Here is a 25,395-nt window from a genome sequence, read left to right on the forward strand (position 1 = left end):
AATCCATTTTGAGTTTGTTTTTCTGTGTACAATGAAAGAGAGTGGTCCAGTTTCATTCTTTTGCATGTAGCTGTCCAGTTTTCCCAATACCATTTGCTGAAGAAACTGTCTTCTTCTCATTGGATATTCTTGCCTCCTTTGTTGAATATTAACTGACCATATGAGCATGAGGTTATTTCTGGGCTTTCTATTCTGTTCTATTGATCTATGTATCTATTTTTGCACCAGTACCATATTGTTTTAATTACTTTGTAGTGTATCTCGAAACCTGGAATTGTGACACTTCCAGTTTTGTTCTTCTCTTTCAAGATTGCTTTGGATACTTGGAGTCTTTTGTGGTTCCATAAAAATTTTGAGATTATTTTTTTTTCTTGTTCTGTGAAAAATGCTGTTGGTATTTTGATAGGGATTGCATTAAATTTTAGATTGATATGGGTGGTATGGCCATTTTAATAATATTTGTTCTCCCAATCCATGAGCATGGGATATCTTTCCATTTGTGTCGTCTTCAATTTCTTTCATCAATGTTTTATTGTTTTCAGAGAAAAAGTCTTTCACTTTCCTGATTATTTCTAAGTATTTTAATTTTTTGGTCTAATTGTAAATGCAACTGTTTTCTTAATTTCTATTTCTACTACTTCAGAAAACATTCACTTTTAAGTATTTCTGTTTCAGATTCTTTATTGTTCATCAAATGAGTATGTATATGTATGTGTATATAGCTTTACTCTTTCTAAAGCGCCCAGAGTTCCAAACTAGTGACAGAGCAGTAAAGAATGGTGGATTGGTCCTGAATCTGAAATGCAAGAGGGATGGATGCTATAAAGCCTCTGCTTTGTGATGTTGGGTACCTCACATACCTCCTGTGGGCCTCAACTTTCCTTCAGGAAAATCTCCTGGTTTTCTTGCCTTCTGTTAGTATTTATTAATGTGTATTAAGTGTGCTGCACTGTGCTAGATATTGTACATATAATTCCAATGTGCTTTTCCCAAACCTTAAAGTCTAAAGAGGGAGCTCTAAGGTCACCCAGCAGTTTGGGTCATGAAAAGGGAATATCCAGGGTTCTATGAGAGCCCAGAGTGAGGAAGTATCAAATTACACTGGAGGATACAAGGATACTTCCTGGAGGGGCTGGCATTTTGAGTGAATTCAAGAGAAAAGGAGCATGAAGTCCTCCCAGGCAGAGGGAACAGCACAGATGAATGCGTAGAGGCATGACACATATCAGGTACTTGAAGAGAGAGATAAAGCATGGGGAGAGGTGGGACATGGGGCTGGAAATGATGAAAGTCCTTTAGACCAAGCTGTGAATATCACTATTGCTAATAGTAACTGCCTTTTGTTGACTGAATTAAAAATTCAAGTTAAGCAGATTCATATGTTTTAAAGACTGGTAAAGGTAGTATTGCCGGGAGCCTAAATTTCAACCAAATAGTCATTTCAAATACATATACCATTTCTCAAATGTAAACAAGTATTTAAAAAGATCTGCTGGCTTAACTGAGATCTATTAACAATGTCAAGAAATGAGGAAGTATGGAAATGATGATTTCCTTCCATGATATAAAATTTTACAACTGTTCATTTGAATGTTCACCAAAGTGCTCTCATAAACAATCCAAATATTAGCATTTTCTTGAAAGTAATAAGTGCTGAACTACTTAGTAGTATTTATCTTACTGTAGTTCTCCTGAGCATAGACATTCAGGATATTTTTCATTTCTCAGCACAATTTTATAAGTATTCAAATTAAGACAATTTTTCATGTTTACTGTAGTAGTAGCATATTAAAAGCTGAACAGAAAAATAAAGGAGGAAGTTTAACCTAGAAATTGCAATGGGAGGGAAGTGTTGAAATTCAGTTTACCAGTGATTAGTGATTCCAACTCCATGTGAAGTTCAACCACTTTTGTTAGCTTTATTTGTTTGATAACCTTATGAAACTTAGGAATAATCATTCACAAACTGGAAGAGTTGTAAGGATTAGAAATAATGTATATGCAGTGCATAGCATATAGAGTAAGTGGTTAAAAAACTAAAGTGCTATCACTTAAAATAAAAGTACTATCACCTTTCAGGCTCTGTGCCAAGTGCTCTCCTGACCCTGCCTCAACAGCAGGATGATGGGGCAGATGGGGAAGGTGAACCCGTTGGACTTCTGTGGGAGCAGAAGTCATGGGAGAGGTAGAGCTGTAAAGGCTGCTATCCTGAAGGTTGTTCTAGAACGCGTGCAGTTAAGGAAAAGAGATAAAAGCCCAGCTGGGAGGTCAGAAGTTGGATCTTGCATCATGCTGATTAGGGAGGTGAGGATGTAAATGAAAGTCAGATGCAAAGCTGGGGTGGCACAATGGAGAGAAAGAATCCAGGATCAAACTGCTGAATGGGTGAGGTCAAAAGATGAAGATCTAAATTTGCATGTGGCCCAGATTTCTTTTGTGCAATCTCAACAACCGGAAAGTCAAGGTTGGACCCTCAAAGGAGCTGCACTGCAAAGCATAGGTTTGATGGCAAATATATGTGCAAGATTTGGTCTTTGCAGTGAATGAGCTGAGAAGGACAGGATAAGTAAACCTGAAAAACAGTCAATGCCAATTTTAAGGGCAAGAATGCCTAGAGCTTTAACAGAGGTAAATATATTACACGGGAAGGTCCTTCCACATAGACAATTCTCCTGCTCTGACACTCTAGTAACTACCCAAAGTGGCCAAGCCATTGAGGCTCAAGTTAAAATTGGCCCTTCAGCTACAGTAATGGCCCTGTTCTAATGAAAATCCTAGAATGGCTAAGGCACTTCCCTCAATTCAGCACTGCTTTTCTTATCCTCTCTCCACTCCAGCAGCACCAGACTATTTGCTTCACCTTAAGTCCACTCTGTGCATTCTCTCCACTTGGAGTTTAATGCTAAAACTTCTGCCAGAAATGGCTTTTTCTTCTTGGCTGGACTTCAGCATTCCCTGTCCCTTCTCTGCCTGGTAAAAAAATGAACTCCCTCTTTTGGGCTTTAGTAGCACTAGTCCAAATACTGGTCATGGTAGTCTCAGCTACTAGGTAAGACCACCTACCAGGTAAGTCTTACTTACCAACTACATGTCTCAAAGGCATGTGCAAAGGCCAAACATTAAATTCTGAAAGTGACTGGTTGAACTTCTAACTCTATAACTCACTTGATGTGTATTTTGGGCAAATAAAATACCTTCTTGGGGTCTCAGTTCTTTATCATTATTATTATGGAGATTTAATAAGAGTATGGATAGTGGGTAATAAGATATAACCCAACATGATGTTAGACAAAAATTAAAATGTTTGTTAAATTCAATATATGGAATTCATAATATAAATACAAACTAGTCAAGTACCTTATACTGAGTTTTAGGGGTAATAGCTCCAGAAATAAGTTTGATTTCCTACATTATCACACTGTATCCTGGTAAATTCTCTCATGTCACACAAGAAGAAGTCATTCTCCTCTCGTAATTTTATTGGAGTGATAAAATGGTGACATTTATGTTTTATTGGATTTATAATCCACAAAGAAAGATGCTTAAGTTAACTTTATAAAGTTTTTTTCAGTTTTGATTTCAGAATTCTGATTTTCAGTTTATTGTTAAGATGGACAAACAATTCCATTTTTTGGTTCTCTTTCCATTTCTTTTCAGCTTGATTACATTCAGACTTGCATGGTCCTCCGTTTGGGGCCTAAGTGATACTTCTTGCATGATCTTCACCCTTGAAAATAATTAAAAAACAGAACCCAAGTGTAAGAAGACACGATTCTGTTGGCAATTCTCCCATCCCCATTTGTGCTGCCCAAAAATGTCTGCTTTCTGTACTCACAAGACATTAGTGTTTTGGCACTATTATCTGGAGCAAATAATGCTGAATGTAATAATAGCAAATGATTTGGCATGTACATCAATGTGGAAATAGGTTTACAAATGCACAGTAATGTACCTGCAAGAATACATCATCTTTTAAAATGTGCATCTTGAACATACTTACTTTCAGTCAAGGAAACACCACATCCATTATTAGAAAGATAGACTGGCTCTTTGTTTTCTGGAAGGATTATTGATAGATAATTGCTATATTTAGCTATGGCAGCTAACATCTCACTAAAGGAGGGAAAAAAAGCCCTGAATTCAGGGAGAACACCAAGAATTGAGATATTTTAAGTTCCTTGCCTGAAAGGAGAAAAATAATTGGTGGAAAATTAAAGAAAGTGGGTAAGAGGATCAAACAGTAACAATCAGTTATATTCAGGACTTGAAACTGGAAAATCTAAATTTGTGGAATATCTGTCATTCACTAATTTTTTTTGCCCAAATCATTCCTTCTTCCCTTGACTGAGTCAGGATACTGGTTTAGCTCATGTAGGTCTATGGAGTCAAACAGGGAGATTGTCAGTAGGCACCGTGTGTGTGTGTGTGTGTGTGTGTGTGTGTGTGTGATAGTGGAGGGGAAAGTAGACAGCTGGGGAGATGGGAAATCCCAAGACAAGGGGGAGAAGAAATCAAGAGTCTAAGAGAGCCTATGTTTAAGAAGACAGAAGTAGAGACCTTTGTTTCTACAACCTGAAGATTTAGAGAGAAAAGAATAAAGCAGGTTGATGGGCAACACTGAGAAATCCAGCAATAGTCCAGTGTAGAACAAGCACTGCTATTCAAAGTTCACTTTTATTTACTCCTGTGGTAAAATGAACTAGTGATGCATCTGAATTGAAAGTTCCAGGAAAAATCTGGCCCTTCATTCATTTAGTCACTCACTCACTGATTCATGAGTGAATTCAGAATTTAATCATTCTATGTCTACTATGCCCCGGGTGTTAAGCTATGTGATAGGAATACTCTATAGACAGACATATAAATAAATGATAGGCATGAATGAACAATATTGAAAATACCATGAAGATTCAGAGATAGTTCCTCAGGATGAGTTTTATCTGGAATTTGAAGAATAAGTAAGTTTCCTGGGTTGAAAAAGAGTGAGCCCAAGGGTTCCATTCAAATGCATAGCTCTTTGAAATAGAGTTTGTCCTTTTTTATTTATTACAGCCTTGCATCATCTGCTAATTTCAGTTGCTGGTATGATGTAGAGGGTGAAAAAGAGAGAAACAAGTGAAAAGATAGAGGGGAGAAAGGGCAGTGAGGTAGGTAGAGGGAGACTTTTTTTTAAAGGATTTTATTTATTTGACAGAGAGAGGGAGAAGCAGGCTCCCTGCTGAGTGGGGAAGGAGACTAGATGGGATTTGTAACTCCTCATTTGGTGGTTGAATGGTATCAATGAGGCCTAGGTATTACTCTTTCTTCACTCCCATTTATTCTGTTTTGTACTCAAGTACTTCATATTTCATAACATAGGGAATATCAGATGGCAGTGAGATAAATGGTTCAAAGGACTGACTTTGTATTCGAGCAATTCCAAGTTCAATTCTGAGTCTTCATCTCTCTGGGGATCAGTTTCTCATATATAAACTGAAAGAATTGGGCTAGAGGAACCCCAGTGATCCTTTGAGCTCTGACATTGATGCTAAAAGGAATGTGATATCCTGTGAGATAGTCAAGGCTTAGCATGCTTTCTAATGGGAAGTGATGCTGTGGTCCTCATACAGAGACTCCCAGTGTAAGGGTTGGAAGGAGCCTTACAGATTGTGTCGTTCCAGCCTTTTCTTTTATAGAGGAAGAAACCAGGATTAAGTCTCAACCCTTCCCAATATCTTTCTTATAATGGCTATTAATTATTAATTATGTATACCTTGCAGTTCTTTAGAGAGAAGGGAAAAGTGTTTATTCAATGAATCTGGAAGGGATTGGGTAGACTGATTGAAAGGTTTGCCAGTCATAACACATAGGCGTACTTTTAAAATCAAATGAAAAGCAATGGATATTTTAAATTAAGAAAGACTTTAAGTAACTAAGAGAGGGCCTGGGAACAGCAGTATCAATGTCTTATAACCTCAGGGCCTGGAAATCAGTAGACAAGAGACCCCCTGTGCAGAGTAGTACTAGGTTGGGTCCACTTCTAGCTATAACTCTTGTCTTTGCTTCCTTAACGTCTAATTCAGTAGAATCATCTCAGTGGGATAAAGTGATTTAAAAAGGTGAAACAAATGTAAAATTCTGGAAAATGTTTTTGAAGATGGGAAATATAAAAATCCATTTGTCATTCTCCTTATTAATTTCTTTGGTAAATTGTAGAGTGTCAGTATTATCAGCCATTGGTCATGAACCTCTCAATTCCTGTTAATAATGCCCTTGGGCTAATACACCTGTGTGATCCATTGTGCTATTGTATTCTTTTGCTGTTATTTAATTTCAGTTGGCTGAAATTACTCATTAATCTTTTCCTCCCTTTTTAATAGCAAGTTTTTTGGCACTAGTATCATGGCTAATTGCTTTACTTCTGCATTTTACTTTGCTTGGGTAGCCACAGCTGCTAAGTGAATTGGGATTTGAATATAAACATAAACCAGAAAGATTTTCACCAAGTAAGAACACTAGTAATGAAAGAAATATTTGTTGTTAGTCATCACACAAATGATACACTGTGCCACATCTATCTGGCGTCATGTAGAACACAGTATGGAGGTTGTTTATTGCTGGGAACACATTTAGTATAGTTAGCATTTTCTAGCTGTTCACCAAGATCTTTTGGTTGTGTTTACCAAGTGAAATGAATAGAATTCTGAAATAATAGTTTGCAGATTAATACAGATAGGACAAGTTCTCTGACCAAAAGATGCACACACATGTGCATACCATTATGGAGAAAGCTATAATGAAATGGGGCACTAGCAGATTTAACTTCTAATTTTGTTTGTAGCTTGGCACTTTACCTGGAAAAAGTTTTCTTGCATTGTGGACCTTAACTTACTTTTCATTTTTATACAACAAATATTTGGACTATATGATTTATAAAATATCTTCCAGTTGTAAAACTACAATGTAAATACTGTGATACAAACAGACTATTGATATACCCTAATACCTATATTAGTACCCGACATAGAGTGGGTTCTTAATAAATATTTGTTTAATGAATTAATGGTAGACTTTGGTTATATTGGTTGAGTTTTTTAGGACTACTTATGCATGTACTTTTTTTATCAGAAAAAAATACTGAGCATTCATGTATTTGGAATTTGGGGGAAGATATAGGGTGAAGAAATGACTTTGTTGCAAAAGATTACATTGCTCTGAGGCAGCATTTTTATACTGCATCTTTTTAAAAAGGATTTATTTATTTATTTGAGAGAGAGAGAGAGAGAGGGAGAAAGAGCATGGCAGGGGAGGGGAGAGGAAGAGAGAATCTTAAGTAGACTCTGTGCTGAATATGGAGCCCAATGTGAGGCTTGATCTCATGACTCTGAGACCGTGACCCTGAAGTCATGACCTAAGCTGAAACCGAGAGTCAGAGGCTTAACTGACTTCATCGCTCTAGGTGCCCTTTATGGTGCATCTTTAGATCAAAGGTTGGTGTGCATTTTGTCTACTCTTATCACCAGAACTCAAGGATTGGGTTAGTCTTCATAATGCTTCCAACAAGATTTAAGAAGTTACTTTTGCATGTCATTTGCTGTATGATTTCTTATCCCCAGAATGAAAAAAGGCACTTAGTTGAAAAATGCTTTCCAATATTCTGTTTGGACTAATCATTTCAACCTGTGTGTACTTGGGACCTAAACATTAATGAGATTGGCACACCCCATTTTAAGTGGGCATTATGCCAGTGTAACAGATGGGCTTTGAAATTGTCAGTTGATAGCTTGTGTATAAATCTCTAATATTGTCAAATGGACAAAGTCCTTAACAAGAAATGTCAAAAATGTTTGTCAGTTGGCTTCCAGATGCCTTACCCATGCATCATTACTCTGCCTCACCACTCTGCAGGTCTCTTTAGACTCTTAATAGTCTCCAGAGAAACTACCGTTAAACCATGGGGATGGGTGATTCCTAGGCAAAATACACCCAGATGACCTGCATTCTCTTCTGTCATTTCTTATCTTTTGTAGATTTTTCCTTCCTTCCATTACATACCTGCAATCAGAATTATTGAAACTTTGTCACTGCCATTTTCTTCTTGGGAAGACTGTTATTTCACCTTCACCCAAGAAAGAGAATGAAAAACTGACACATAGTAGGTAATCAAGATAGGTCTACCCTCTGAGGGATGCTATCTAATCTTCACAGCATCATTATTCTCAAGTGGCTTTGCCATGTTGACTCATCACTTTTTTGTCCTTTGCAATTTCTATCATCTATTTTATTCCTCCCTCTTTTATAACTAATTTCTTCTAGCTTCCAAGGCTCCTTGTGAAGGCATGGCCCTCCTATTAGCCTGCTTAAGAGGTACTTGAACCTAGACCCAATTATTTATGGTCTTTGCCCAAGAGTAAACACGGAGCACATTTGTTAACTGTCTTGTGCTAATCTTGCTGCCTCATCTGGTCACTTTTGATCCTGTTTATAACATCAGGACTGCTGATTGATGCTTTTTATTTGCCAAGTGAATTGGCTTTGTGGCCATGGAGAAAGCATTATTTCATCCAACTCATTCATTTACTCATCAGGTATTAAATCAACTCTAAGTTCTACATGCTGTTCCAGATGCTGGGGATACCATGGACATAGCCAGGACGCCTGGGTAGTTGAGCGTCTGCTTTTGACTCAGGGCGTGATCCCGGAGTCCTGGGATCGAGTCCCACATCAGGCTTCCTGCATGGAACCTGCTTATCCCTCTGCCTATGTCTCTGTCTCTCTCTCTCTGTATCTCTCATGAATAAATAAATAAAATCTTTTTTTTAACCGCCCCCCCCCCCCCCCAAAATGGACATAGCCTTTGACCTTGTGGAGCTTACATTCTGTTGGCAGTCTGGAACTGGATACCCTCAGTAGAGACTGTGGCCATTTTACAGTGATTACTCATTTGTAATGGTGAGTTGACTTTAGTATTGTCAACCAAAAAGAGTTCTAAATGGTGAGCTGTTATTTTTTTATAAAAGATAATGAATTAGAAAAGATGAACAATAGGAAACAATGGAGCACAAAAAAGGTGTCAAGTTTCTCTAAATTTGTTCGGCACTCTGGAGGAACCTAGTGAAATATGGGGGAAAATCTAGGTGAACTGATAATTGATCTGATAATATTAGCGATGCTCTTTAAGTCGTTAATTGTAATGTAATACATTATTGTAAATTAACCCAACCATTTATATTGTTCCTGTATATTCTAATAAGAACCAAAGCTAGAGAATCTGTATATGCATACATAGCCAATCAATTACATGGGTTAACCAGAATTAGGCTGGAATGTCAATTTGGTGGTGCTACTCTCATTCAATTGTGTAGTATAAGTAATATGGCTGTATTATTGTCCAAACTGGGACAGTTTTTGATGGTGAAATGGGGTACCCCAATATTAGGGATCTAGTCTCACCCAATTCTTGACATTTTTAAATAGCAAATTACCAAGCTACTCGTGTATTTCCCCTCTTCCAAGTTCATCATGAAGCAATTTCATTGTAACTAGGCCAAACAATTTCTTATTAACACTTTCAGGAAGCGCTTCTGCCCTTAAATCCCATCCCACTTTGTGTGTATATTGGGGAGAGGGGCTAGACCCTTTCCTTTCTTTATTTTTTTTTAAAGGGTGAAGTATTTGAAGCCTTATAACCTTTTATTCTTAAAACTTATGGGCTGGCTAGTTGCACAACATCTTTTGTGCTCCCACTATACCTGTGATAATCTCTGCCTCATACCTTACCATATCTTTTAAAATCATTTATGTTCCTATCACCTTTAATAAGCTCTATGCTTCTGTAGGGCAGAGATCATGTTTTATTCACACCTTAACCTCTCTGTGCCTCTGGCTGCTCATCTTTAAAATACAGATAATAATAGTACTAACCTCATAGAATTTTACAAAGATAAAATTAATTAAAACTCTTGGAATCCTTATAATAGTGTCTGGCACGTAAGCAGCTTTTAGTAATGTTAGCTCAATATTATTATCATCGTGATTTGTTATCATGGTGCCCATAGTCAATGTCAGATACACAAAAACATGTACACTACGTACTACTAGTTTATCAAACATTTATTAGTATTTCCTACATTTAAGACACTATATACTACCAAAATGAATCAGGAGCCTATTTTTTAGTACGGATAGGGAAGAGGAATGAGATATGCATGTAAACACTTATCATACAAAATAAAAAATAACAAGTGATCTAAGATAGAACAACACTGTTGTTTCTAATAGAGAACACTTTCAGATTGAAAGGTTCAGGGAAGACTGTAGGAGTGAGATGGAGGTTTAGTTGAATTTTGAGGAAAATATAGGATTTGCGTATGTGGGCATTTGAGTTATTGGTGTAAGGAGGTGAAGTTATTATAAGGGTGACTATGTAAGTAATGGTGCAGAAAAGGGAAATCTTGAGGTTTGCTTAGGGTAACAGCAAGTATTGTCTAGGAGTTCGGGTTGGAGAAGACTTGAAAGGTAGTTTGGATTCAGACAGTAGAAAGGTCTTGAATGTCAGACCACAGATTTTGCATTACATTTTATTTATTTGCCATTTAATAAAGCATCTGGGTTTTAAAGACTATGACTAAAAAGAATGAAAATTCATGAACTAGAAGGTTCTACCGGTTTCCATTCACTGTAGGTAATGGGGGAAGTGGCTATCTAAGAAGTAATCCTGGGGTGGATGGCTAGCTAGGCAGGACTCTTGCGTTCTGAGCCTGGGTCTGCTCCACTGTGTGACTCTTAGCAAGTCAACCTGCCTCCCTATTTGTAAAATGGCAGATAGTAAGGGTGTGCAGAGATGGTTCTAAAGATATCTTCTTTCCTGAAACCTTAGAGAGGGAAAGATCATACAATGGGTGCAGCGTTAGGAACGGAAAATTTTATCCCAGTGAAATAGGGGATTGTTCTTAAGGAACAACTAACTCTACTCTCACCCTTATTCTGTTTCCTAAACCTATCAACTTTTAAAGAAACCCCGAGTTTTGTGATTTTTTTTTTGCACTTATTGGATGTGCCATAGGAGAGCCTAAACGCTAGCACACCTTAGGTTGTGGCCTCTGCAATCCCATAATTGAGTGTTTTAACTCCCCAGTGCTGAATGGAGGCAGGCTTTGCTGAGCCACCGCAGTTCCCCAGGAGCCCTCCACTAATAAATGTCTATGTCTGGCTGCACCCTCATGATTAATACTTGTAATCATGGCCTTAAGGCATTGGAAAATCCCAGGATGCTTTCTGAATCACCAGAAGGCTGAATTATAGTCTGCCTCAGGTTTCCTGTTGGGAGTATATATTTGATTGTATATTTCAATGTTTTGAAAATGGGGATTAGAAGTCTACTGTGGAGGGATCTTTGTGTTAATCTGGAGTATCTGTTTAATCTGCATGTCTCTCTCCTTAACCATTCCAGATAATAGAGTGTTCTAGATCTGTTTTTCAGCCTGAGAATAAGACATATTCTCAAGGAGAGAGTTTTCTCTCAGGAGAATTTGGATTACCGGAAAATAAAAGATAATAAGCACACACTTTTTGTTTTTTCCTACTAAACATTCTGCAGATAAACGAAATACAGGGTGGGCTTCAAAAAATATTCTGCTAGGAAAGTACTACTTCAAGGCATTCTTGGCCTTGCAACCTTCCCTAGAACCTCATACAAGAGAAACACTCCTCCTCTACACTTACATAAAAATGATTAAGTACACAGTTTTTAAGTACATGTTGCCAATAAGGTGACTCCCCACCTTTGGGGACTTTGCTTCTTGGCAGGTTCTTGAAAAGAAGCTGCAAAGAACACCTCCGAATGTGCTCGGTGGCTTTGTTGGGAGAACTTTAGGAGCGCTGGAGCCTGTTCATGGAACGGTTTTGAGGTGGAGGCCAAAGAGATCTCAGGGGAGAGAGCAAACTGTGAGTCTGAGTGGCAAAGAAGCCAGAGGAGAATATTAACCTTTAGTAGCTCCAGGACGACTCCCACCTCATCCCCCAAACAAAACAAAACAAAACAGGGAATGCAAAGAGACATAAAAAGTCAGGGGCAGCGGGGAGAGGAAGGGGAAGGATACACCTGGAAAGTTACTGCAGCGCCTCGGAAGAGAACCCAAAATCGTGATCCCTGAATAGGATTCGTAAACCTCCTCCTCTTCTCTCCCTCCTGCTTCTGAATAAAGCCCTACCCAGCTCAGAGACCCTCCTCGCCTCCCCCGAGGCTTCCTTAGTAACCCCATCCTGGAAGGTCCTAGGGGACTGATGCACAATCCCAATCCAATCCATTTGCTAGTTTGCAAAGGAAAATCCGGTCCGGCGTTTATTTTTAGCAGCGCTTCCCTGTGACCGAATGCTACAGCTCCTCAGCTGGGGTAACTGAGGACCGTATTGGGGAGAAGAGGCGAGGGGGGCGGGGGAGCGGGAGGCGGCGAAGAGGGGCGGGGGGAGGCCCTGCGCATGCGTGCCAGCGCCCATGCAAATCTGCTGTACATCCAGGGAGCGAAGTGGGATGATCTGTCACTACACCTGCAGCACCACGCTCGGAGGACAGCTCCTGCTCGCAGCTTCCAGACTCAGGTAAAAAAAAAAAAAAAAAAAAAAAAAAAAATTGTGAGCGGGCTCCGTGCATGCATTTCAATACCAGATGCGCGTCGCAACCTAGCCCCTGTAGAGGCAATCTGCTGCTGCTGTGCTGCTGCTGCTGCTAAGTGTCCTTTGGTGGCTGATTGCAGCTTCAAGGTTTAAGAAATCCCATCTTTCAGGAAGCCTGAGGGGAAGGAAGGAAGTACGGGCGAAATCATCAGATTGGCTTCCCAGATTTGGGGATCTGAAGCGGGCCCACGTCTTCCGGCCAACTTCCATTGAACTTCCAGCACTCGAAAGGGACCGAAATGGAGAGCAAAGGTATGTGGTTGTCCCCATCGGGGGACTTCCCGCTGCATGTGCGTGTGGCCAGGGCAGTCCTCAGCGAGGGGACTGCAGTGCTCGGGGAGCGAGCATCATACTAGGTCGATAGGAGGAGATGCTATGTCCGTTGCAGCACCAGGGGAGTGTGGCAGGAAGGCGACTTCTTTTTAACTCCCACAGCTTGGAAGGCAGTGTTTAATACTCCATCAGTTGCGTAGTGAAGTGTGATGAGTTTTTTTTTTTTTCTTCTTCTTTTTGGTGGGTGGGTGGGGGGAGAGTCTTTAGATGGTGGGGGAGGAGAGATGTGTTGGTAAAGCAGTTTCTTTTTTGGAGAATGGATGGGCTCAAATACAGATATTTCATTCGCTTTAGGCTTGCTGACAGGCATGTTTGTATCCGATATCCAATAATGCATTGCTATAAAAAAATGTTTGGGTTTCTCCACCCCCACCCCATAAAGATGGTATTTCTGGGCGTGTATGACCACATCCTACTGCATTTTGAATATATATCAGCAGAGAAATTGGGTCTATTTGAAACTGTGTGCGTTAGAACTGACCTCTAAGGAGAACAGTGTATCAGAGTACTGCTAGGCTCCCAAGCATGATGCATTTACTAGTTCTGAACATGTATATATTAATATTCTCCTCATAAGCAAATCTGCATACTATACACATACGAACTGGTAAATGAGCTGTAGAAATCAACTTGTGATGACATATTTAACACACATAAACAAAATGATTATTACAACTGTTAGGTTGGATATCCTTTGGGTTTAACTCCATCTATGCAGGTTTCTTCCTTCTCCTCCTCCTCCTCCTCCTCCTCCTCCTCCTCCTCCTCCTCCTCCCCCTCTTCCTCCTCCTCCCCCTTCAAACACCCACCAGGTTTCGAGAACCTTGAGTGATGTGGTCAGATATCCAGTAGGAATACTGGATGTATTTAATTCGGGTGAAATCAGAATAAATGATGTCAACTTTTATGAAACTATATTCATTACCCAGAACTCGAGAAGCTATATTTGAAACCAGGTTTTATTTTTAAACCGGGAATGTCAGTCATCGTGGTAATGTGCTCAGGATCAGGGAGTGGTGGTGGGTTACCTATTTCTGAGCTGATCTGTAAAAATGGAGTGTCAGATGATAGCAGGTATGTGGTCAGTAAAGTATTTTAAGTATTTAATTGGAAGACATAAGTATTTGAACCTACATGAGCATTTACAGTATGAAAAGAACTGAATTAACATGGATTTGGACTGGTTGGCAATTTTCAAAGTAGACAAATTATCCTTACGATTTGCTGATGGGCATTTCTATGATCGACAATGATGTACATACATGAGAGAATCCACGTCCCTATGTACACGAGGCATAAATTAACTCTATTGTGTAATCCGTTTTTGAATGAGAAGCCAGTTTTAACTCATAGAGGTCTGTAATATTCTAGTTGATTAAGTATTTCTGGCATGTAAGTTAACAACAGAGAGTATCATTTTACTCTAAAGCAGTTTTTTTTTTTTTGTACTTAGATGACACCTGCTATTTGGCTATTAAACTTGGTTATTTGGCAAGGGTTCTTAGTAACACTTTTGCCTCTAATTTATACAATAATTCTTGGTCCATGATAAAAGAGGATGTGTCTCTTAGCGATAATTTTTTGTTTCCCTTCTTTGCCGGCAAAATATGCTACATGTCGCTCAAAGTTCCAGGTGGTTTATATCTCAGATTGATAACAGTGGCATTGTAGCTATTAAGTACTGCCAGTCTTGGGAATTTGGAGTCAAGAAAGAATCTCAGGACTGTATCTGAGAAGAATCAGGCCAGAAGTTCTATGCCAATCCAGAGCGCAGTGATTCGGGCGTGATTCACAGCACCGACCCAAAGGCAATGAAGAATTTTGTCCCAAGCCAATATTGTGGTCATTTTGCAGCGATAGCACAGCATAATCACCTCAGGTAAAAGACACACTGAAAGTCCTTATGCATTTAGTTCTTAGACTTCCTTTATAAAACTGAATTACCCAGGTAGTGATCATGTTAAGAATGGCTAATTACTTACATATTGGCCTCACTTTCTAAGTTGATGCAATGGCACAGCTAAAAATGGTAGCTAACTTGAAATTTTTATTATAGTAGAAAAAAAGTATATTAAAAGGAGCGTATCCGTATCTTATTCTAATCGGAGCATCTTTCATACTTTATGCTGTCATGTGCAAACTTCTTCCCCGAGCAGATTTAAATCTAATTCTAGGAAGACATTCTCAAATGTAAGTACATACAATTTTTTTTTTCTACCGGAAACTCCTTTAACATAGATTCAAAGAGTGTTATTACATGATTCAGTTGAAGGTTCAAGAGTTCTCTATTTCAGAAAAGAATCTGATGGCCCAGTTAATCTGGAATCTTGTGGCCAGCATTTGACAACCTTCACATTACCTCCAGCATTTGAAAACCTTTCTTAGAACACTTGACCAGAGTCTCTAGTAAAATGTCATTTACAAACAAGTTTTTTTTTTTTTTTTGGCTCCCTTACTTATTGCTTTCTATCACTTCCTATCATCTAGGGTAAGGAGGAGAGGAAAATAAATCAATTGACCTAGCAATCAATCATGATCTAATTTCAGTGATTTCGATGCACCATGATAATTAATATCACCTCTAAGATAGGATTGCTGCTCAGTCTGACTAGCTTTGACAGAATTTGTGCCTAACATTGCTTCACAAACTTTGCTGTACATTAGATTAATCTGGCAGGCTTTTTAAACATCCTCATGCCTGGCTAAAACCCATGGCAGTGACATCAGAATGTTGAGGTGTGAGAGAGGCACAGGTATTTTTTTTTTTTTTTTAAAGATACCAGGTGCAGCAATGTTTGGGAATCATTCACTTAGATTCTTGATACCCAAAATGTGATTTGAACACTAGTTTTTTTTAGAACTGCAAAATCTGGATCTTTACTCCAGGCTTATTGAATCTGAGTTTTAACAACATTCCCAGGTAATGTACCTGCACATTACAGTTTGAGAAGCATTGATTTAGAGTTAGGAAAGAGGTTCTTTGTCCTTCCCTCTCTTCTACTTTTTCTCCTTTTCTACCTGCACTGCATCTTCTCTTTGTCTACCTAGGTTCTCAACCTCAGGCTGGCATATTAGAAACACCTGTGGAACATTCAAAGCATAAAGATGCTTAGGGCACCCCTCTGGACATTCTGGAGTGGGACCTGGGTGTAGGTGTTTTTACAAAGCTCCCCAGGTGACAGTAATAGAAAGCCCGACTTAACCCCTGGTCTAGGCCCTTGCTACTCAAGTTGTGGTCCATAGACAAATAGCATTAACATTTCTGGGAATTTGTTAGGAATGCAGGACTGCAGGCCTACCGTAGACTTACTGAATCAAATATACATTTCAGGAAAATCTGCTGGTCATTTGCATGCACACTAAAGTTTAAGAAGCACTGGTTTACATCTTAGAGAACTGACATCTAAGACTGCCACCTCAGTATAGCGGATGTGATATCCTCTAATCAATACAGAAGCTCCTGGATATGTAATCAGGTTAGAGGTCTTTGGTTGCTTTTGGAAAGAACGGAGATGAGATGCAAAAGAAATTGCTTGATTCATCGTTAGATCAGAAAAATGGACTCACTTTTAAATGCCCTCTCTGCTATTTCTCGAGCTGTTTATCTTCAACCCCTGATTATCTTTAACACCTATTCTGTAGATTCAATCTGAGCTTCTGACAATGTCCTGGTATTAACCTAGTGTGATGTTAGACTGCTTAAGTCAAGACGCATCTTAGAGTGAATGTAGTCTTAGCCTCTTCCCATAGTCATATGTCCCTCTTCTATTCTTTTGAGAGTCGTTTTATGTGCCCCTTGCTTCATAAAATCTTCTCTGACCTCACTCACATCTAATTAGTATTTTGTTGGCATACCGTATATGACCTCAGTACTTTTTTGTACCCCACATAAAGCATTTCCTATTATCAGCATTGCAATTTTTGTGTTCCTTATTTAAATGAATATTTATTGAGCACCTGGTATGTTCTCAATCTACTTACTTCTGAGACTGTGAAAGAACAGATAAGATGCAATCTCCGATCTTAAAGATCTCCCTCTCATGTCTCCACTAATAGATTAACCTTCCTCTGGGCATTATCTGAACCTCTAACATTCTGCAGCTACCCAGCTGCCTGCTTCAAATAAAACATTCTTGTTTATCATAGCAGGGGCTCAGGTTACATATGTTGAATTGAATGGCCTTACTTAGTTTACCATGCCATGTTCACACATGCAGGAGATGATAAGTTGGAAAAGGTGAAAGATGCTTGGCTACCAGAAACATCAGTGTGATTCCAGAACATTTGATTCCAGAACATAGAAGGCAGTAACCTGACCTGCTTTCTCTGTAGAGAACTGTACATGTATTCCCAGTGAAGATTCAACTCGGTTCTGGGTTTCACACCAACCATTAGAGTCGAACCAGGGGCATGAACCAATATATAAGGCATAGAACAGTCATTTCTCTGAAACCAGGGTGGTCCACTCTGCAGGAGAGAAAAGAAAGGTGTATGTAGTAACTAGTTTAGCAGAGCTGGGAAGTGATTTTAAGAAAAGCTATTTTGTGGTTAAAAAAAAAAAAGAATTCCAAAACTCTGAGGCCATTGTGGCAGGATAAGTAAAATATAATGCAGTAAAAAACATAATAGAATAGGCATTGGGCATTGTTCCTAACCCCACTCTAATATGTAACCTTGGACAAATCATTTTCCCTCTCTGAGTCTCCTGATTCTTAAATATTAAAGGAAGTTCATTTCATGTAATTCAAAATATTTTCTTAGTTGCTGCATTCTTCCAAGCCCATTGTTAAATGCAGGGGATGGGGATAGAAATAGTGCATTGGCTTGCTCTCTGGGAGCTTCCAGTCTAGGAACATATGAACAGGCTCAAGACCTATTGATTTCCAACATTGTCTTTTCCTCATTCATTTTTCAGAGCTATAGTGGTTACCCAGGAAGCTAGAATATAAAATCTTCCAGTGATTAATGGTCTTCATAGGGGCACTATACATTCCACAGCAATAGTGCCTACCTTTAGTTCCCCCTTTGGTTTATTGAAACAAAATTGTTGTGTGGGGAAAATATCTGAACTCAGGCTAGGTATCTATTCTAAAAGCAGTTCCGACTGACCAGATAGCTTGCTAGTAACCTATTGTCTCACTTAGGTGCTTATCATGAGGCTTGTTAGCATTAGGAATGCATCTGGAGGTGGCCTGGAGTATCATCCCCTTATCTCTGTCTTGTTATGCCTTTAAGCTTCTGAAGTACTGACCCTATTAGGTATGGTGTTTTGTACCTACCCACTAAGTGACCAATCATGGTATATTGGATTTTCTGACTTTTCACATATTAACAGCCATAAATAACATTCATGAGACACTCTGTATTCTTTGAAAGGGCTTTTAATATATATCATCTCCCTTCAAACTTGTTAGACATTTTAACTTCATTTTAGAGATAATAAACCAAAGACTCAGATAGACTAAGTGACTTAGGCAACTCATCTCATCTTTGTTCTTCGGTTAAGTAAGAATTATTGTACTCACCCCAAACCCCAAATAATACTATTATGATTATGAAATTAAACTCATGCCAATAAAGCATGTAGAGTTTCTTTAGAATCATAGTCTTTTGGTATTACTAGCTGTGTTTGTCTTTTCACGAGAATGTGAAGTCTGGAGAGGAGAAACTGGTCCTTTGCCACCTTTGTAGCTTTAGAGGCAAGTATACCCCATAGATGCTCAATACGTCATCTGCCTTGACTTCTCAAAGGCTTTAATTTACTAAAAGGGATTTATTTTGTGTATATTCTGTATTTATGTACTAACTTCTCAAACACCTGAATTTGTGTCTGTTTTGCTAGGAATTATTTGTGAGGCAATTATATAACATCTTGTGGGCTTGGGAATGGAGATGCATTAGGTCAAGTATTACACCTTGAATGGGTATAAAACATTGACTACATGAAATCTGATGACTAATAGCATTCTCCATCAGAAGTGCACATCAGAATCCCTGGGTGTGCATGGGACACGGGACTAAGATATTTATGAAGTACCTCACATAATTAGGGTATGCACTCTCAATTATGAATCAATAGATAAACCACAGGGACTAATATCGAACTATAACATGTACCCGAGTCCTTTGTCAGGAACACTACAGGACTCCTACCTCCCGGATCTTGATTATTATTATCTTTAGTGTTAAGAGAGTGACATGTAGACAAGAGACCTAATTCTTATACTACAGGCTTGGGATAGCAAATAGGTCAATGGATGGTGAATGTCTGAGGCTAAGAAGACACATCATTTTCCCCCAACATCTTCATCATCTCCGTATTAACATCTTTGTATTGACAACATGGTAGATTTTTTTTTCCCAAGATCTATGCCTATAGTTCTAATTTTAGTTTGCTTTTCTCTCCAGTACTTTTTGAGACAATCTCTGTCTTCTTGTATTTGGGTATCTGGGGACTCCCACCCTCCGGTGGTATTTTGTTGCTGTGATGAAACCAATGGCACCTTGGAAGAAGTCCCAAAAGACACCTGTTGCTCCTCCACAGAGCATTTTCTTTATCTTTTTCTTTTTTCATTTTAGAAAAAGCATATGCTGGCTTTTTAGCTGAAACAAACCCCATCACCAGTGAATCAGAGGACGCAGATAAGTGAAAGTGGGCTTTATTTTTTTAAGCTTTTTTACTCTTTATTATTATTATTATTTTTTACTTTTTTTTGTTTTTGGTTTGTTTAAATTCAATTTGCCAACATATAGTATTTAAACTCTGCAAAAAAAGGAAATGAAGCTGCTGTTCTGTGGTTAGGTTTTTTTGTTTCTCTTCTGCTTCCAGACTGCTATTAGCCTGAGAAGCAGTGGCAAAGGGATTACTCTGTAGAAAAACAACAACAACAACAGCAACAACAAAACACCCAGAAGCTTTCAGAGGCCATTCAGAAGATAACTAAACCCAGCAAAAATTCCCTTAACCAGAAGTCAGGAGGATGCAGCAATGCCAATCTGCCAATAATGTGTCCATCTCTCCTTACCCCATTCATTCCTACAGTTATCACCCATGTGAAACAATTGGGTTTTTCTTCAATCCTCAAATACTGATAATGTTCAAATCGGTCGAGCAAATATTACACATTAATTGGGACATTCCTTTTCAACTTTTTGGAAACCAAAAACCTAGATATGTTTCTGACTTCCAAAAAATATGACATAATTATTCTAATTGTTAAAATCTGCTATGTTTAAAATTAGATTATTTATACAGTTTTCTCCTAAGGCACTTCTTTCATTTCAAAATATTTTTTAACATTTCTAGTACTCTTTAAAATTGAATTTGATTTACTTCTTTTTCTCTTTTGGGATTTAACGGAGAAATATTTGCTATGTGTCAAGAGAAAGGTTGCCATGTAAATCACACTTTGTTTGCAAGTCTACAAATGATTTAAAATGAGATGTCATGGGTCCTTTTTACCTGTGGACTTGACATCAACATCAGTGTAAAAAGCCAAGTGATAATGCAAATAGAGCAAACCCCTCAATAATACTGAGGCAAAGGAAACAGCCAAAGCAATTTTAAAACAAGATGATTGTTTGATTTATTTAATAAGCAGTATCTATTGATTACTGAATCAGTGTTTGGATTCTCTAAGGCTGAATTTTTCAAATGGGGGTATGCACGCTGGTGGGTACGAGATGGCAAACTGGTGTGATTCACTGAGGCACAGCAAACATCCTGCGTGGTCTGATGAAATAAAACTAAAACCAGAAAACAGACTCTTAACTATGGAGAACAAATGAGGGGTGCAGGAGGGGAGGTGGATGGAGGGATGGTCTAAATGGGTGATGGGGATTAAGGCGTGCACTTGTGATACACACTGGGTATTGCATGTAAATGATGAATCACTAAATTCTACTCCTGAAACTAACATTGTATGTTAACTAAATGGAATTTAAATACAAACTTGAAATGGAAAAAAAATAAAGTACTTTGATTAAAACAACAACAGCAACACTAATATTGGACTACATGCTTGCAAATCTGGATTCAGGTTCAAGTCCCTGAATTCAGGGGAGGAACCTGGGGAACAGTCTCTTCCTTCTCCTCTCTGGAGCTCAGTGTCTTAAGCCGTTTTTTAAAAACAAAAAACAAAAAACAAAAACCCAACTCTATTTGCCTACTGATTTCTACTTTCTTATTACAAAGAAACTGCTTTTTCAGCTAGTACGTATTCTTCCCTTACTTCATCCTTTGTAGACTTGACGTCTATGGAAAACAAAATATGGTGGTCATAACTACCACATTAATTTTTAAAGACCCACTGTTGGTTTGAGCTAGCTTTTTAATCCTGTGAGTTGTGTGACTGATATTGCCAGACCTATAAGCGAGTTGAGCAAGTAACTTGGTTCCAAGTGAGAAAGAACTAAGATGAGGAGGAGACTTGCTCCTTGGCTGGCAATTGTAGGTTGCATGATTGTGACCACATATAGGTCAGGTATGTCTGATCTGAGCAGGGAGCTTCCGGGGCCTTGTGGCAAAGACCCTGGCTGGGGAGTCTGAAGATTTGGATTTGAGTCCTGATTCCCACCCCAACTCATAATGAAACTGAGCTGGTTACTTCCTTTCTCTGTTCTTGTTTCTTCATCTGTGAAACAAGGGTGGATTAGAAGCAAGATTGTCAGAACCAGCATTTTGAGAAGTATTTATGTAGGGACGACAGTGGATAAATTCTGTTGAAGGATTTATGGTTGATGCCTTGGTCTGTCCTATTTCTTTGGCTGAGTGACATTTTTGCTCAGCAGATTGTACGTTATGGTTTTATAACTTTTTTTTTTTTTTACCTTACATGTCTCTTCTTTTCAATTAAGATTAATTTATTTATATATCAGTCATATGTGAAGTTGATTTGGTAGATATGGTTTTCTCCTTTCTCCCAACCTAACCAGCAACTCACCCCTAAAAAAAGGAAAGACAAACAGAATAATGCAAGAAATCCAAATGCTGAGTGTTTTAGTGACATAATAGATCTGATTTTCTTTTAGCTCTCAATCAGCAGTGATATATTATTCAAAAATAATTGCACTCAGTCCTTCAGCCTTCAAACAATTTAAAAACCGATAACCATCTCTTCTGATATTTGATTGGCTACTGATCATTTTAGATAGAAGATACATTTCCTTTCAGATGAAAGCTATCCAAAGTCTAAGAGTTTCATGGTTAGTAAGCTGAATTTCTGATTGCACAAAGAATGAACTACAGTAATGGGGTGGAATATTTGACAGGCATTACCATGTTTATGAACATGAGCTATAATTAGAAATACAGAGATGTGGTTATATGTACTGATTACATTAAAGTTTCTGTGTCCATGGACAAAGAATAGATGGTAATATGCCAAAAACGGCAATATTTGGGTAATGATAATTGGATTTTGAATGGATTTATTCCCCCATTTTCAAATGTTTCACCAATATTTAAGTGTTTTTTTTTTTTTTTTAAATAAGGCATAGGTACACTAGGTATTGGGCTTAGTGATAAACTTTTAAACAGGTCTACTGAAACTGAACTCAAGCAAATCTCTCTATGCTTCACAGTTTTATGTTTTATTCATGTGAAATGTTGAAAGGACGTTTGAAGAGATGTGCCTGGGTAGCTCAGTCAGTTAAGGGTCCAACTCTTGGTTTCAGCTAGGGTCATGATCTCAGGGTCCTGAGATTGAGCACCAGGTTGGTCACCACGCTGTGGAGCCTGCTTGGGATTCTCTCTCTGCGTCTTCCTCACCTGTGCGCACGCATGCACACACTCTTTCTTTCTTTTTCTCTCTCTCCCCAAAAATAAAAAAAAAAAGAACAAGAAAAAGAACAAGTGAAGAGATTACTGTCTTTGAAATAATGCTAATATAGCTTTTGCTTTGTACCAAGCACTGTGTTTTACATATATTGACTCATTTAATCCTAATAACAATCCAGTGAATCAGACACTATTGTTATTCCTATTTTAGGGAGTGAAAAACCAGCCATAGAGACTTTAAGTAACTTGTCCAGATCACCTAGCTAGGAAGTGGCAGACTGGCTTCTTAGTCTGTGAGTTTGACTCTTACATCTAAGACTTATTTTGCTCTAGTCTGGTAAGTCAGTTAACCTCCTTTTATTACTGAAAAACAAGCCCAACTGTGCCCACACATGCTACATGTGTACATTTCATTAACCTTTCGGATGCCTGACCTCTGTAAGACTCAGTCTCACCCAAGCCCCGTGCCAATGAGAGCCAACTTGTGGAATCACTAGGAGTTCCTGCCTGCTGTCAAGTGGGTATGAGATGAGAAAGAGCTCTGCTCTTTTGACTTCCAAACCCAAGGGCATGGGGTTACAACTTCCTTTTTTTTTTTTTTTTTTTTTGGTTCCCCACCTCATCTCAAATAGTTGTCCTGCTTATTTGGGAAGCTCAGTGCGATGGTAGAAAGAATATAAGCCATACAGTTAGCAACTTGTTAATCCTTCTGACTTGGTCAAAATCTATCTCTGGGTCTTTGCCTCTTCATTTGAACCATGGCTCTTTTAAATGAATGGGACAAGGAAAGAAAAAATATATAAAGAATCAAGCATAAAATCAGTACTCAATCATAACAGCTGTTGCTGTTGTGGTTCTTATTTGAACTTTAGGCTTACTACTTCCTCTGTTCCCGGATGGGGCTGAATTCTTGTCTCAAACTCCCCATAATTATGTTAGCCTTGTTCAGGGAACTAGATGCAGCTCTGGTGTCCTTCACACCCCATGAACATTCCTGATACAATGACAGGATTCCTACTTGATGCTGGAAGCTGCCACATTTCTTACTCACAGTGCCATATTCTTTCCTTTCCGGATCATTCTCCTCCTCCTTTGTCTTGAGCTGTGATGGGTCTAGAATTGGTTCCACTCCTCCCCACTCTTCTTTAGATTGCTGACCTTGCTGCCCTCAGTAGTTTTATCCTTTTGCCTAATTCTGGCTCACTCATTTTTTTTTTCAATTGGAGCCACCAGAATGGTAGTGTATGGTTCAAAATGGTGTTTTTCTTAGACATACTGTTTATATCACACTATAAAAATTAAAGAGTAGTGACAGTGACTGGTTAACCCACTGTTTTTTTTTTTTTTTAAATCAGAATTTTATAAATTTGTTTCCATCGTCTGGCTTAAAATGAAGTCCAGTTTCTTCAGGCTGCATAGACAACAATCTAGTCTAAGGTTCTCTTGTACCTTGTTATTGAATATAGAAATAAATGTGGATTTTGCTAATTATTGAGGAATGTCAGAATAAGGGATTATGGGTAACATTCTTATGAGGAAAACCTATAGCTTAAAAGAGTAAGCAAGATTAGTCTTAGAAAATCACCCCAGTACAACCGTGCTGGTTAGTTAGTTCATACAAAGTTGTTGTTAATAATGTAAATAAATAATACATGTGTACAAATAACAGGCATTTGGATGTATTCATTTATCCATGTGTCTGTGCCATGTAAATTGCTTGCCATTGGGATTAAAAATGAAAAAAAGACAGTTTCTGACCTCATGGAGACCTCATAGAGAAGGTTTTGATGGTAGTCACAAATGGGAAGAGTTGACAGCGGGCAGTGCATGTGAACATTTAGATTAAATTTTAAATTTACTTTCAATGTCATATCTTCTGTGTGGATTGTTCTAGCTATGTGTTAATAGGCTAGGAACCAATGACTATGACAGGGTTTATTCCTTTTGCTCTGACACCAGATATAGAAATATAATCTCTCCCAACAGAGAAGGGACTTGGCATTGGAGCTTGCTCTTGCAAAGAGATGGAACTGAAACATTGGAAAAGTATTCCAGGCTGATGGATTAGTATAAGCAGAGGTATAGATTACTTGGTAGACATGTTGCAATGAGGAAAACATGAAGTGGTTGGCTAATCCATTCATCTAGCAAATATTTGTTATGCTGGATACTGTTCCAGGTGCTGAATATAGTAGTGACAAGACAAAGTCCCGCTTTCATGAAGCAGGTAGGTTTGGGGATAGGAAACGGTGAATGATGAATCATGAAAGATTGGGGGGGAAATTGTGGAGGCCTGTTACAAATTACATAATGTAGGTGATGATGATAACTTACATTTCAGAGACATTAATTAATATAATTATCTTTAAAAATTAGATTCCCAGGGCTTTTAGTGTATAATTCTACTTGCAAAACTTCAATTAATTATTCCCTAGCTTTTCAAGAAAACATTCACTTTGCAAAGCAAGGCATACCTATAAGCCTAATGCCATGGCCAGAGGAAACGCTGTCATCTAGTATTTCACTCTTACTTTTGCCAATCTCTGATGCTGAGACACTTCCCTTGCTTAATGGAGCAGTGAGTTTCACTTGTGTTCACTTTGGTTCATAATCCCCTGAAATTTTTTATT

The 25,395-nt window shown here is 38.5% G+C and overlaps 1 protein-coding gene across 1 annotated transcript in view; it reads left to right on the forward strand.

The window, feature by feature from the left end:
• Positions 1-12,437: 12,437 nt before the first annotated feature.
• The window catches only part of FGF12 (fibroblast growth factor 12), a 544,556-nt gene continuing 531,598 nt past the window's right edge, over positions 12,438-25,395 (forward strand). The window contains exons 1-2 of the mRNA XM_026016471.2: positions 12,438-12,579; positions 12,765-12,906. Coding sequence (XP_025872256.1) covers positions 12,894-12,906 — 13 coding nt within the window. The 5' untranslated portion in view covers positions 12,438-12,579; positions 12,765-12,893. The remainder of the gene's footprint in view (positions 12,580-12,764; positions 12,907-25,395) is intronic.

The sequence above is a fragment of the Vulpes vulpes genome, chromosome 3 (assembly GCF_048418805.1).
Source record: "Vulpes vulpes isolate BD-2025 chromosome 3, VulVul3, whole genome shotgun sequence".
Taxonomy (NCBI): Eukaryota; Metazoa; Chordata; class Mammalia; order Carnivora; family Canidae; genus Vulpes; species Vulpes vulpes.